The sequence below is a fragment of the Amphibalanus amphitrite genome, unplaced genomic scaffold (genome assembly GCF_019059575.1).
Source record: "Amphibalanus amphitrite isolate SeventyFive unplaced genomic scaffold, NRLGWU_Aamphi_draft 000273F_arrow, whole genome shotgun sequence".
In the NCBI taxonomy this organism is placed as follows: Eukaryota; Metazoa; Arthropoda; class Thecostraca; order Balanomorpha; family Balanidae; genus Amphibalanus; species Amphibalanus amphitrite.
The window spans coordinates 433,177-448,652 of NW_024881768.1; the positions used below are offsets into that span (position 1 = coordinate 433,177).

General features: G+C 44.2%; 1 protein-coding gene across 1 annotated transcript; it reads right to left on the minus strand.

Moving 5' to 3' along the window:
• Positions 1-5,335: 5,335 nt before the first annotated feature.
• On the minus strand, positions 5,336-14,359 carry LOC122387101 (transmembrane emp24 domain-containing protein bai-like). The gene is made up of 5 exons (XM_043376950.1): positions 14,341-14,359; positions 10,322-10,628; positions 8,111-8,305; positions 6,490-6,616; positions 5,336-6,037 (listed from the first exon to the last, which is right to left on the minus strand). Exons 2-5 carry the CDS (start codon positions 10,496-10,498, stop codon positions 5,916-5,918), a joined length of 621 nt encoding a protein of 206 aa, XP_043232885.1. The 5' UTR covers positions 10,499-10,628; positions 14,341-14,359; the 3' UTR covers positions 5,336-5,915.
• Positions 14,360-15,476: the final 1,117 nt, after the last annotated feature.

The following is a 15,476-nucleotide window of genomic DNA, read 5'->3' on the forward strand; positions in this document are numbered from 1 at the left end:
TAGCTTCACTTATTCTGCATAGGCTCATATGCATTATAACCAATTTCTGGGACCGATCGGCCCTAGCATTCTACTAAATGGCCTAATTAATTTATTATTTAACCTTTAATTATTCCCTTGACAATATGTCAACGCAAGTGATGAGATATGAAATCAAGTGCGCACATAGCTAAGCTGTCCTCGGAAATCTAGCACAACGTTTATTACATTATTCTTCAAATTTCGAATTAACATTTTATTGGAAAAGAAGCAAGAGAAATAATTTCTAGCCTCAGCACCCACTGCACTGGAGTTTGAAATTGGACAAGAAGGCTGACGCCATATGTCCCAAATTGCTTGACAGTGGTCACACAGATTTATGAAGGAGCAATCAGTCAAAATTATTACAGAAATGTGCCCGTAAATCAGCCACATGGCATTATGATGCGGAAATGCAACCACTCTTGGCGGTTGGGAACATTGCATGAGCAGCGGTTTTATGGGGTAGATATTTCGGCATATATGTACAACTTACATTCTACACACATACAACCTACAACATTCAATAGCCACTCGGTACTGCGATTCAGCCAATTTTACAGATTCAAACATTCCAAAAGATGACCAGTGCAGTGCAGTGGGTACCTATAATATCTTATATGTATATCTTATATACATATAAGATCTATATGGACCAGTGTCCGTCTGAACTCTGAAGCCTCTCTGCTTCATCAATGGCTATTTTGTATAGGCATTTGAGCGAATGACAACGAACGCAAAATCCTTCGTGCATATTGTCACCCGCTCGAAAATATACCTATATCTTCAATAACTGCATGTCTGACAATTTACATCAAGTGCTTTCGTGTTGGTAAAAATAGCGTGCATAGATTTAGTTATACTTTTGACGGCTCAAAGTTTCTAAGTGCATTGACGTAAGAACTATTCATTGGTACCTACTAGCTACTACCTTATCAATGGCTCCACGATTTTCGATCCTAACACTAAAAATAACACTCACTTAACCCGCGCACCGTAGGGCTACCGGCGGACCCTACCACCCGTAGGGGGGGCCGTTTTGGCCCCCCCCCCCAAGATCTCGGAAATTTACCGGCCGATTTTCAAAATTCAAACGGCGTTCGATAGCCCCACCGGGGAACTACCTTGTGACCAAATTTCATTGACCTAGGTCAAACCGATGACGTCACAGGTCAGGTCAAAGGTCAGATTTTCACCGTTCACAGGCATTTCAAGAAATGTGTTGTGAAATCGAGTAAATTGGTAAGTTATTGAAAACCATCGATGGTACATTGTTCGTCAAACACATACTTCGCTATCTGAGGTCACTGATACCAGGTCAGGTTACAGAGGTCAGGTCACTGGGGGGTCACAAAATGAAAGTGTCGTGTGATACATGTTTTATGGCCCACTTTACATGACAAATGCGATTATGTGGGTCAGGCAGCCTTTGGGGTCAGTTTAGATTATGTTCCGGTGAAGGTCAGGTCAAGGTCAGGTCAAGGTCAGGTCAAATTAGGTCAAATTTCAAAGTTGATATTTTGCATTAAATGGGTATCCATTCGATGCAGCTTGTCACGGGGAGTCCAATGGTGGTCTTTGTTTTGCCCTACGTGGGCTAGAATTGCCAAAAAAAAAATTGAGTTTTAAACTTTGACGTCATCATTTTTTTAACAGTGTTTTCGCTATAACTTCGCCAAAAAAGGATATATCGATCTGAAATTTGGTATGTAGATAGAAGACGGTAGGTACTATCACATATATTCCGGTTTTTCGAAACTAATTTTTTTTTATTTTTTTGGCTAATATATAAAAAAATGCATTTTTGATTTTTGGGGTCAAAATTCAAAAATTTCAAAAATCCGAGATGCCAGTTTTGTAGTCCTGTCAATTCAACACCTTTTACGTCTTGATTATTTTTCTGTATCTTCAAAGCTGTAGGCCTGACAGCTCTTCTCGCGAAGGTCTTTTTTCGGCCGAAAATGGCAGAACATGACGTCATTCTTACGTCATTTGTGGCCAACCTATAGTAGCCTCTGGAAATTTTTTGGTCACAATGTCTGAAATTGATGCCCGGAGGGGTCCTGAACGTTTGGTGGCGATATCTCCAGCCGTTTAGGAGATATTGACGGAAAAGGACAGGGGGCCGTTTCGCCCCCCCCCCCCCTACGGGGCGCGGGTTAGATTGAAGCCTGGACTTCTAGAACTAATTTTCACCTTCTGGAGTAGAATTTACAGATCAAGCCAAAAACAGTCAGTCTTAAACTCCCGGACCTCAGTACATCTAAATGATAAATAACTATGGTCTTACCTATTTGGTTTACTAAATCATAGAATATGTCAAATTTATGCCGAGGATGGCTTCTAGGCGAATAGCTCAAATACTGTATTAAATTTTCAGAGTAAACGTTATATTTGTCATTGATAATACCTATTGAACTAATAACTAGATAACATGATTCACGTTCTAGGTATACATATTTACGAACTGTTTTAGAGTAAAGCACTTTCCACACCGATACAGGTCACACAGATCAGTGAATCTACTTCATGTCTATTTTCATTTTTCCTATCTTCAGTTACCTCTTCAACTCTCCCCTCCCACCCTTCTGTTTGTTACGTCAACAAAGTGCGCATACTGAAGACATTACCGATATTTATTACGTTATAAGAGCCCCACCAGCGTACCCTCAGCAAACCATAACCACGGCAATCAGCGGCCCGTTTGACATTTCATTTCCGTCTCTTCTGTCGCTGCCGCCGACTAGAGGTGCCGTTTGCCATTCGTCCGAGCCTCGTGTGGCGCCTATCTGTCGATACATCACCCAGAAATGGGCCAATACGTCGCAGTCGATGTCAAAGAAACACCAACAGCCCGGCGATCTGGAGCCCATACCGAGCGGCAGTTTTCCCCGGGTTTAGCTCTTCATCAATATTTGTATTTAGATATTCGCGCCTATCGCGCCGGGACGGCGAGATAGCTGCATTAGGTGAGACTTTGCTGGTGGATTTATTGGACAAGTCCTGTGCTGTCGCGACTTCTGAGAGCCCGTTTAGTGCCGCCAACTTTATACGCAGACCATCGACGATGCATCGACTTCGATACTCGTATAGTCGAAAAATAGCTAGGGAAAGCGCCCGACCTGTAGCCTGTACCCACATCGCTTTTTTTATTGAATTATGATTGGATGGTTACCAAATAAACTTCATAGTCATACCAGTACCTTCACAACTGTATGCCTACAGTTTATTAGTGACCTACGTAGCCTAGGGATTCCAGCCATGTCGTCTGTGTATAATGTTCCGGCGAAATTTGTTTAAATGCGTGTTGAAATACGTTTCATCTGCACTTTACTTTTAGTTATAGAATGTGTGGGCAGGAGGATGATAATTATACCTAAGTTTGAAGCTTACCTGCCTTTCCTACGGGAACGAACCTTTCCGCAGCAGGCGCTCCGGAACACCGCCTAATACCTTCTCTGAGCACACTGTCGGCTTTTCACTAGTCTCACAAACGCCAACTCTGCCGTCCCGAGGAACGCATAGTGGCTGCCGGCTCCGCTGATGGCCGGCATGAATATACAAACGGGTGTAATCACCGGCGCCCGGGAATGACGCCGGACTGGCTGCACGGACCGCGGCGTGGGGACGGGACGGGGCGCGGGGGTCGCCGGTGGGTGGGCTGCCCGTGGAATTGTGCATGTGGGGGAAAGGGGTGAGGCATAAGCTGTGGCTTCTGCTAGTATGCTTACCCGCCTAAACTCTGGTCGAAATCGTGGTTAGCGCTGATGCTCGTGGTTAAAACAAATTATGACAAACTCTTCATCCGCACTTGGTCGTATTTTGTTCATATCAGTGCTTGCCCGTGAACCTGTGCTCCGCTGTTGTATCCATAACTGTTACGATTTCAGGGGCGTCTAATAATGGCATTGGAAGCAATGAATCATCGGTCATGACAGATGGTTCAAATTACTACGCACGAAACGACGTCTACCGACGTCACAAGCACCCGAATATTATACACCCCTTATACCACCTGCGAGTTTAGAGATTTAGGCAGCAGAGCCCGCGTCACAAACTCTTTGGGTTTGCCAATTTTTGTGGGTTGCCATATCTCACGTAATTTTGAAAATTCATTCCATTTTGATTGATCAGAACAAAATGGCTTGGGTTCCGTTTAACAACTTGAAAATAACGTTAAATTACATGGTCCCGAAAATCGTCGCAATGCATTTCCATTTTCCTCCCCCTCCTCAAACACACGTCTGAAATCAAGCGTAGCCTATACCTACGTATTGAGCGTGGGAGACAGCCGCCTGGTCTCACGGCGTAGATACGCGTGGCGCAGATGCGTCGCCTTAGATTCGCCAAACGCACTCGCCGGGGTGCGGAGGAGCAGCTCCGACCCTGACCCGCAGTGCAGCCGGCCCTGCACATATCAGTGATGTTGCGTTTCCTGTGATGCGGCTGGGCTGGGAGCGGGACAGGTGCGCGCGGCGGAATGGTATTCAGGGTGCGTGTTGAGATTGTCAATACAGTATTCAGGGTGCCAGCTGTTGAGACTGTCAATGCAGAGGTTGCGAGGCCCGAGGGATGCAGAGATCTCAGTGTTCGTTTGTGGAGACAATTTATCAATAACCGCAGTGGCGAGTCTTGATGGATGTGTAACTTTAGGAACATCGAATGCAATTGGTCAGTCATTTATACCATAGTTTAATAAATAACTTACATTTTTCATCAGATTACACTACGCTAATACCTAGCTTCCCTAGAAACGTACGTACAGCCCACCGCCTAAAGTACAGTGCGGTTTTACCAATCTCAACGGATGGCTTTGACTGGCGATTTTTTAAATGCGAAGTGATCGAAAAGAAGACGTCAATAGACAAAATTACAGCTGCAAAGGTGACGATACATGTAAGCTACGTTCAAAGTTTCATTTTGGTCTGGCTAATCGTTCCTAAGCTTCAGAAGCAGAACATACCCATTACCCATGAATGAAACCGCACATTACATACTTCTGCTGTGGACTGTACTTCCAATGAACATACTTCCAACGGGATGTTGTGAAAATGAAACACACGGGGCTTTACCTTCTTCGAATTCGTGCTGCAGCGTTGAAAGCCATGCGCCAGAGGCAGGACAAAATGCACTCAGCAGTCAGCACTTCATAATTATTCTAACTTGACCTAACCTGAAGTTCTTTCTCAATTTTTAGAGAAAACTCAGTGTATAATGACTTAGTTTACCTGGAATTGCCTATTGGCATTCACAGTCTGGACACTGGGAGACAAGTTTAAAAGGAGACATTCGTCACGCATAAATGAACAACGAAATGTGATAACTTAAGACGAAGTGTATTTTCCCGAAAGTACGTCGCACTCAAGCTTGCCCGCCCACCAATAATGCACCCTCTACGAACACCAAACTAATCAGTAACTCCGAAGCGGGCCAATTTCGGCTTTTCCACGATCGCGTCACACGCATGGTTCCAGAACATTCGCGAACTGTCTGTCGACACTCACTCCGTCCTAAGGACAAAAACAGCACTCGCGACCGTCCACTCCCGGAATCAGAAGATCAGCGGCAATTGCTCGGGGATATAACTCACATTCGAACCGCCTTGAGAAAGTGCGAAGTACTGGATCCGCACGCAAACAGGCAGCACATTCCGCTCCTGACGCACGGACGGGCCGAGGAATAATGACGTCACTCACACCATGACGTCACGCATTCACGCGCAACACCACGTAACCAATGTGCATCCAGGGTCCCCCTTCGCTCCCTCCCCGACGCGACTAATTCGATGCCGCCGCAACATTTGATCACTGCGCGTCGCTCTGGCGGCCGATCTCGGCACTCGTGGTGTGACCGCCCGCCACCAGATGTATCCCTCGGCGCTTAGTTAGCACCACAGACTACTCAATGAGCTTCTTCGCCTTGAAGTAGCGCCTCAAATAGAGCACCTGCCAGGTGGCCAGGCCGAGCAGGCAGCACATGCCGAAAACGCTGAAGTAGAGCACTCGCGAGCTGGTCGACTCTGGGGGAGGGGCGACAAGGTTAGAGGTAAATTCTGAGCGCTAAAAGGCACTGGAAACTTAGTCTCGCCTGACGGCTATAATCGTATGCATAGGGCCTCAATGCAGCACGATGCTCAGTTATGAAGACACAGTCAAAATAAGCAGCTTCAGGTTGTTGCTAAGTCGACAACAGTGGTGTATCGAGCGACTAGAATGAGGAAGCGGCTGATCACAGGTTATGTGCATAAATAGTGGTTTTGACGACCAAAATTCAACACCTGCCGACATATTCAGCTTACTCATCGACAAGACGACTTACAAAAAATCAAAAATAATAAAAACGACAAGATTACATGAATGACGCATAGGCACTGGCTGGACATGTATCCATCTCAACATTTTCTTAGTTAAACGTTTAGCCCAAGTACGGCCGCGCCCCCGGCTCCTGAGCCCTCCAGGGCACCCCTCTCACCGTTAGTGTCCCGCATCTGTTCCTCCCGCTCGCGCATGTAGGCGAAGTTCTGGACGATGGCCTCTGAGAGGTCCTCCAGCTTCTTCAGCTGCATCTCCAGCGGTTTCAGCTTGGCAGCGTCAGCCAGCTGGGGACAGACAGACAGGCCGTCATCACACGACGCACGATCCGGACCAATGGCTGAAAGCCTGAACGGCTCGACGAAACTAACAAATAACGAGCAACAGCTAAATAATCCATGCAAAAAAAAACCATGTACTATAAGGGTTAGTGTAAAGATAATGGCATAGTATAAGAAAACAAGCACAGGAATTAAAATATCAGACAAGACAATCCTCCACAACCACTTCTCTGAGATTATACAGGGTGATCCAAAAAAATTGGAACCCCTAACTTAAAATGTCTATAAGTCCGAAAGTATTCACTTTATTGACAAATTGCGAACACCATTAGAAAGAGCATTAAATCCTCTATAAAATCCCGTCAAATTGGTGCATGTATGTTGTAAAGCATTGGCACACTATTAGCTTTTGAAATGAGCGTCAGAAAACTGAGTGAAACGAAATCGCCAAATGTTAACAATGCGCTGAAATCCGTTAGCACTCTATCTGTTGTCTTTTTACGAACAACACCACATCCAAATTCAATTTTATTTCATAAAAGTTTACACAGAAGCAAACAGTAGAACAGATATACGCGTCCTAGCTTCCGTTGTTTATCCCAGCATGTGCTCAACGCGAGCTCCGTGGGCCGTCACCCAGGCCTGCAGTTGCTTGGGGACAGCTCCGACTGCGCGGACCAGCAGTCTCTGGGACAAGTGGTCCCAGTAGGCCGTCAGCCTTTCGTTTCCTTACAATAGCACGTGAATGAGCTATTTTTATTCATGAACCTCCAACAAGCGACATGGTCAGAACAGCAAACCGTCAATCACTGATTTGCGCATAATGTTCAAAACCGTTTCACTCAGTTTCGTGACACAAATTTTATAGGCATATGTCTAGGGCAATATTTATAATAATAATCAAGTTCAATCAACATGGTTTTATAGAGAATTGAACGATCTTTCTAATGGTCTTTGCAATGTGTCAATAAAGTGAAAATTTTCTGACTTAAAGTCATTTTAAGTTAGGGGTTCCAATTTTTTTGGATCACCCTGTATCTGCAGAATTGAGGTGAAATTTTAAGCAGTGAAAATATAACAAATGATAGAAAATAGATGAATATTCACAGCCTATTATAATATCTATCCCTCATATTAAATTAACAAGTCTGAAAATAAGCCAATGGTGAAAGCACAAAGTCAGCCTGAAACTAGCTACACCTCACCAGTAAAACAAAACATAAAACATACTTCAGCTTAACAGAAAACACAATGCTTATCCTAAACAGACAAGGTGTTAAGTCTGAAATTTATTAACTAAAATGCATCAAACCCATATGATGCAACAATTAATGTCAGGCATACATTGCTTCCATGTAACACAGAATCCCTCATGAACATCTCAGTATATTATCATTGGATTAAATTGAGCCTCACAAAGTAGCTGTGAATTGTGATTATCTTTAATCTAATGCAACAAACACCATGCCCAGCAAACATCATCCCACAGACTTCACTCACCCCCTCATAGCTCTTGGCCTCCACTCCATGTTTGGTGACCAGTGTGACATCATGGACCATGGCAGACTGGCCCTGCTGGACTCTTGATGCAAAACACAGCTGATATGTGACGTCCTTGTCAGTGGTGAAGGCAAACTTGCCGTGGCCCTTGGCATCTGCCCGGTTCGCCAGCACATGGCCATTCTGATCTACCACCTGTAAAAACATGGACAAATTGATAGACAAGCTAATGTACATGCATTCCAAATGGTGTGCATTGTGCTTTTACACTGAACTTCCAGGATGCAGGTACATATAAAGGAATACGGGAATCATTCATAATTAAATCCTTAAGGACCTTTATAGAAGCTGTGCACAGCCAAGTTATAAAACTGATACTATTGATATAAGATCATATTTAAGGCAAAGTCTTACATTCCTTATGTCAGTAGGTGGAACTATGGTCATGAGTACCCAAATATAGGAACGTTCCCATTTTTGGGAACGGAGTTCCCAAATATGGGAACGGGCGTTCCCATTTATGAGAACGGAAGGTTATTTTTCGGCCGTTCGCCCACTAAAACTCATTAGTGCATCACGTCTCAAAAAAGTGCACGCTAATTTAAGTATCTACTAAGTCTCTATAAAATTATCTTTAATCTGACCGTTGAACAAGGAAATTGACCGTCGAATGATATTTTTAATGATTTTTTGAAATCACGGAATGGTGAAAACATCGCTTATACTACATTTAACATGCAATTTAAAGGAAAATGAAGCGTTTTTTACATTTTGAGGTCAAGTATAATAATTTTCGCCTGGTTATGAAGTTTCATACTAGCGACACCAGATGCTGACATATGCAAGCGAACACGCGGACAGTCCCGAGGTAATATTGTTGACTTTTGGTGTCGGGGCGCACGACCGCGTGGAACGTCAGTGATTTTACCGAACTACTGTTGTAAACTCATTTTCAGTGGTTTAAAATTATTCAGCTGTATTTCATCAGCCCGGAAAGACATATTTTATTTGGATGCTAGCTATTTAGCGTTGTTTTATAAGGAGCGTCATGAGCGTGGTTTTTGTCTTCCGTGTTTCTAAGCATGATCGTTTTGGGAAAATTTCTCTTATATAGGTCGCTCTGTGTGGCTTATTTATAATTTTTATGCTGATTTCGATCATTCCTCGTGCCCATCCTACCAGGCCTTTTGCCACTTACACTCATTAAGAAAGGAAAAAACTAGATTTTCAGTGGGACTAGGTGTTTTGAGGGTGTAACATATTCAGCGTTCCCATTTTTGGATACTTCCTTGTGCTCGTCAACTATCGGTGATAAACAGACGGGTGCTTGACATGTCTCCACCCTCGGCGCGGACGGTGGATATAGGTATGGAAGACCTTGTTGAGCATCGCCGAGCGTTGCAAATTACGTAATCCTGCAGAGGGGGGCGTGCCCCCTGCGGGATCGACGGGAATAAGAACGCAGAAGACCCGGCAAAACATGCGACGGTCTTGCCGGAAAGGTCATCTGATGATTGTTGCGTTAACAATAATTTACGGCGTTGGACGTGATGCTTGTTAATGAAAAGAGCCCCTGAAAGGCGTCGGTGAAATCGTTCCCAATTTTGGGTACGTCATTCCCATAATAAGGAACGCTTGCAGCGCCAGTGTACGAGAGCGTTCCCAAATTTGGGCTCGCGGCCCGGATGATGGACTGCTTTAGAAATAGGGGAAGGATTTGAAACTACGATGGGCCTTACAATATCAAACTCTTTCCCAACAATATTGAGGCAAATATCAGGCGGTTCACAATCGTTTTATATTTTTTGGACGTCATTTAACGGTTCTTTTTCTTGTTTTGAATAATGCCTACATGGCGTTCCCATATTTGGGTTTATTGTTCCCAAACATGGGAACGAAAATGCGTTCCCGAAAATGGGTACGCTTGACCATAGTTCCGCCTACTGATGTCTACTTATACTGAACCCAGAGCTTAAGAAGTTTGAGTTTATGAGTGCATTAGCATCTACTTTCACATTCAAATCACCACACTGACACAGTAAAGAGCAAAATGTAAATGAATCATGAAAGTGGTTCAGACTGCTCTTTGATTAATGGGGATCACCTTCACATAAAAAAATGCAAGTTCCTACTATAGACAGTCACCGGTGCAATTATTGCGACAGTCTCCATATGTTTGATTTTCTACAACAGCTGGAAATAAATGCTTACCTGAAAATCAACAATTTGACCAGGGAACTCTGTAACTTCATACTCTCCGGTTACCAAGGTCTTCGCATGTACTTTTTCTACAAGACACTTGTGATTATTGGGATGCAATTGGAACATGATGGCTTCAACATCGATCAGGCCAGCCAGGACTACGAGTACACCCAGTAAACCCTGCATGATGATGCTCTTGAGAATGTAAAATCACTATCTCTAATAAATGAGGACACTCCCTGTACTTAATACATGCAACTAAAATATTCTTGAGGTCTCAAAAGCGCCTTATCCCCACATCATACAATCAAAACAAGGCTCTCTCTATCGTCTGGAGGTTTCGAAAGATGCTCTCCAGAGATGGCGCTAGTAAATTTGGCTGACATGACGTCATGCTAAAAAGTGATGGTTTTTGTGAGAGCAAATGTAATAATAGTTGAAAATTTTGTACTTTTGCTTAATTAAGAAAAAATAAATATACAATTGTTCAAAACAGCGTTTTCTTCATTCATCCTTCATTGTTTTAAGAGGAATATAGACAGTTTAAATATTTTTTCTTGACCGCAATTCGCACACGCACTAAATTAAAAGCTGGAGTTTTGTGCGTTCGTAAATCGTGATTTGAGAAAATAAGTTGACAATAATCTTTTGCACTTTTGCTTTACAATCATTTTTCAATGCAGATAAATGCATAAATTATTCGAAAATAGGCATATCTTTGAAATATTATGATTTTCCACAAGCAAATTTTCCCAAAAACTTGAACTACTTACAACTGACGAACGCATCCAATAATCTGGATGTCTTAGGATGAGTTCGTCATTTTTTCCGAAGGAAATACGATACAGTTCAAGCTATTTTACCGATTTATTAGGGTACTTTTGCCAATGAATTAATAAATAAATGACAACAATTAATCTCATTATCAACCATACTCGGAAGAACTTTCTTCGCATAAGCGCGAACACATCCGCGCTTTCATGAAAAGTCACGCCTGTAGATGTCAGGACTGCTGCTTTATGTTTCGCAAGGTGGCGCAGCGCGCAGGGTACCGACTACCGAGGCTGAGGTCTCCAGACTCTCCACCACGATTTAACTTGGAAATGGCCGATGGGGAAGGTCTCACCCAAAAACGGACGCCCTTTTACACAGCTGCATAAAGAGAATGAATTATTAGCATAGCTGACCACACGTCCCCTCCCCCTCTCCGCCCCAGCTCAATAGGAAATATCGCCTATTTTCCTTAGTCAGTTATATTCTGACTAATTTCTCACTCTTCCCAGTAAACCTTAACATGCATGATGCAGATGTCCACTGCGTAAGTCGTGTGCTTTCGTAAGTGTGCCAACTATATAGTGTTGCCTGCCTACACTCTACAGTACAGCCTACTGCTTCCCCATTGTCGTTATAATTGGTGATTCTCAGGTCAAAAGTTACACAGTGGTCTCAGAGAACAATCGTTTCAACAAATTAACGATTCAAACCGTTGCATTCTACTTATATTCCGGTCAGTTCTGCTACTAAACGATTCCGGCAAAACACTCTTTAGGTTATGTATTAGCGAACCACCACACAAAATTCGCCCAATCAATGGTCAGTTATTACTGCTGGGCTGAACCGTCATACGCTATATAGCCTATTATATAGCCTAGTCAATATTTTCAGAACGATACTGACTGACGAAACACAACGTATTCGCGGATTCGCACATACGTTGGCACCCAGGTGGCCTGTCAGCAGCCGCACAAATCCGCACAGCGCAGCCGGGATTTGACATTGAGATGGTACACCGTAAAGCATGCCTTTCCACACAGGCACAAGCACAGGGACACAAATTCTCAAAATCCAAACTTATTCCAATACTGGTCAATTACGAATAGGCATAAAGTTTTGAGGTTTTCTCATGTTCATTCTTCTTTCAACACACGCGGCAGACTGCAGCAGCTGCAGAACATCTCACAGAGCTGCGCTGGATGCAGTCATGAGCTGGGACACGGTTTGTGACCAATGACCGATCGGGGGTGCCAGCCTCCTCCCGGCACGCGATGCACTGGCCGCCGCGCAGTCGATGTCGGGGCACCGCCGGCATTCGCCGACAGGGTTCCATCCGATTCGGTGTATTGGTGGCAGCCCGAACAGTGACCCACGCGAAGCTGGCGGACGTCGATGGCCGATGAGCGATGCCCTTCCGCGACCGGCGGTGGCAGTCGGTCCCACATCAAGAACAGATACCAGTCATGCGGTCAGTCGGCGACGGCGCTGTCGCGAGCCGATCTGATGGTCGCGCGGTGGGCGTTGCCGACGTCCACCGGGACCGTCGACTGGGGGAGCGCGGCCGCCTCTTGGCCGCCGCCTCTGGTCGGCGAGCTCGTTGCGCTGTGGGACGGCATCCACTGCAAGTCGTTCACTGTGAAGCGGTCGTTTGACCGGACCTGGCAGGCGGGGAAAGGGGGCCTCAGATGAAGTAAAACCATCCCTCAGGCCAGCTTGAACTGGCTCTCCACCTCACCATGTTAGATAAGCGGACACCCTCGTGATCATCGCAGCGATGATTGCCAATTGGTGTGTCATTATGGGAGAGGATGCCAGCCTCCTTTGCAAGATAGTCTGCCTTTAACATAGTGCAGCCCGACCCATTGCCTGTGGCGCAGACTGGGCTTGATAATGCAGTGCAGGACACACCAAACGTAAGCGGCCATCTGTACCCCCTGTGCAGTAGGGCTGACTCAAGAGCCCAGAGTTGCCCTCCCCCCCACCATTCTGTGCACGTGATAACTGGATGGGACATGCCATGGTCAGCATCTGTTCAAAAGCTGCCCTAAGCATGTAAAGCTCCACTGGCATGCTCAAGCATGGTCACAGTCAGTTCTCACTTCTCAGTTGAACCTCCAATGGAAACCCATCACAAAGTAGAGATCAGGGCGCCTCTCACACTGCAGCACACTCAACGACTGAGGCACCATCTCATCACTTGCAGGTGGTTCTTGCCAGGAGCAATGCCAGCCACGCACATCAGGTGATAACAGCAGTGTACAACTGCAATCTACAAGCATCCATGTTCTTTCTGGTTTTCTCCTGTTGAGATCCACTGCCATGCATGAACTTGATGGGCTTTTGTTGCGCTCCTCCCATGTGCAGACAGGTTTCTGCTGAAACAAAGCAAAGCAAATGTGATTAATAATGGCCCTGTTTCACCATCCAGACACTGTGTGCACTGGTAGCTACGGCATACCATAGCATCACTCAAATGACGTTGCATGTGACCTCTTAGTTTATGATCAATCGCGTTTGGAACAGAGTGAGAGGTTCTGAAAAACCGTACCAAGAACAGAGGTTTGAGTTCAAATACTGCTAGCATGCTGCTGGTGCTGGTACCGCAGCGTGCTAGCGTTCTGGGATGCTGTCATAGCTTAGCGTCACAGTGAAGTTTGTTGACACTGCCATGGAAACCCAATGCTCTGACACACGCAGCGCACTGCAGTGCTGAGCACTGCAGTGCGTGCTCTGCCGTGAAACACCACCCATGAACGTTGGTTGCATGACCAGGATGGAGCAGTGTGGCAGACAGTGATTTCAATTTTAATTGCACTTCCTAGAGATTAAAATGTTGTTGGTGAAATTGCTATTCATTATTCCTATTACCATTGTCTAAATTTCACATTTTGATTTCAAGACAGCATCAGCATTGACATGTTATATAAAATAAGGTTTAGACTTCAGGTGGTCCCGGGTTCAGCTATTAAGTAAAACAAGGGCAAAAAATTGTCAAAAAATATTTTTAAAAAATACCTGCCTTCATCAACACCTCATCTAATCTAACCTCATCCTCATCTAACAAGGCCCTAATAGCAAAAACCGTTTGAATAACAATGTAATATTTTGCAACCGCTGCACCATTACTGTCACGTACGCTATCCCTAGATTGGTTGCTGGTAAGTAGTGGTTGTCGTCATCAACTCGTCATGCAGCAGCTGATTGGGATGGGCGGGGCCTATTTTTATCCAGGCGATAGAGAGAGCCCAAAACAAATGCTTTCACCCCCCGGTGAACTATTCGCCGCGCGTATTTACAAATTGCAACCGAGCTCCGCCGTGGGGTAAGGTGGGCAGGGGTTTTCACACTACGGCTGCGGTTGAACTACCGTCTGTGGTAGAAACTTCAGGACGATGGCGCGTTTCATACGAAATGTGGCGCAATGTTTGTTTGCTTCTGAACTTGTACTGTTATTGCTGTGAATTCTTGAAGTGGGAGTGTTTCAATAACAATTTGTGGATTATTTGAGTTTCTTTATATAAACATAGAATAGTATTATGAAACATTGTGTGGAAACTGCAAATACTGATATGATCAATTACTTAGTTTGGGAATTGATACACATTTTATAGTTTGTCTGGCAAATGGTGTAACAAACCTCAAGCCTATCATGATCTGAAGCTGTTGTAACAAATCAAAATTGCTTTGATGTTACATAGTACCTTGTTGGAAAGACTGGAGAATGGTTCAAGATGATGTGTAAAAATTCAAGATTTGTGGGAAAGCTTGTGACTGAAGAACGAAAGCAGTTCTATATGATGGCTCAATCAAACATGGAAATGGACAACAAAAGTAGAGTTTCAACATTCCAGCATGTGATAATAACTTCAGAAATTCATAATTCTTGTAGTATTGCATTCTTCTTATGTACAGTTATAGGTTTTGTTAGGGTATTTGAAATTCATTGTGTCAGTTGAGATATAGATGGATTGCGGACAAATTTTAGAATCATTGCATGGTAGCTAGGTATAAGGTACTTGTTCGGTAAAAAGGTATGTGATGAATGCCATGAGAAGGTTTTTTTATGATTTAATATATGGTCGTTGTTGTACCTACAAAAATGCAACCTTACTAGCAACTAGTTTCTGAATCAAATCGAAAGTGTTTGCCATGAATGTAAATATGTACCTGCAAAGTATGTCAATAAATTTGTGTGATGTTGACCAGAGAGCTTTATCATCTGGGCATTTATGTCGCTTCTTACATTAGGTGTTAAGCATAGTAATTACGGATGAACTTTGTGCCAATATCTTCAATGCACAATGTATGTAGCATGTCTACAACCCTCACTGATCCTGCTATAGCTATAGGCATTTGGCACCAGCAAGACCAAGGGCATGAAGTTCACAGT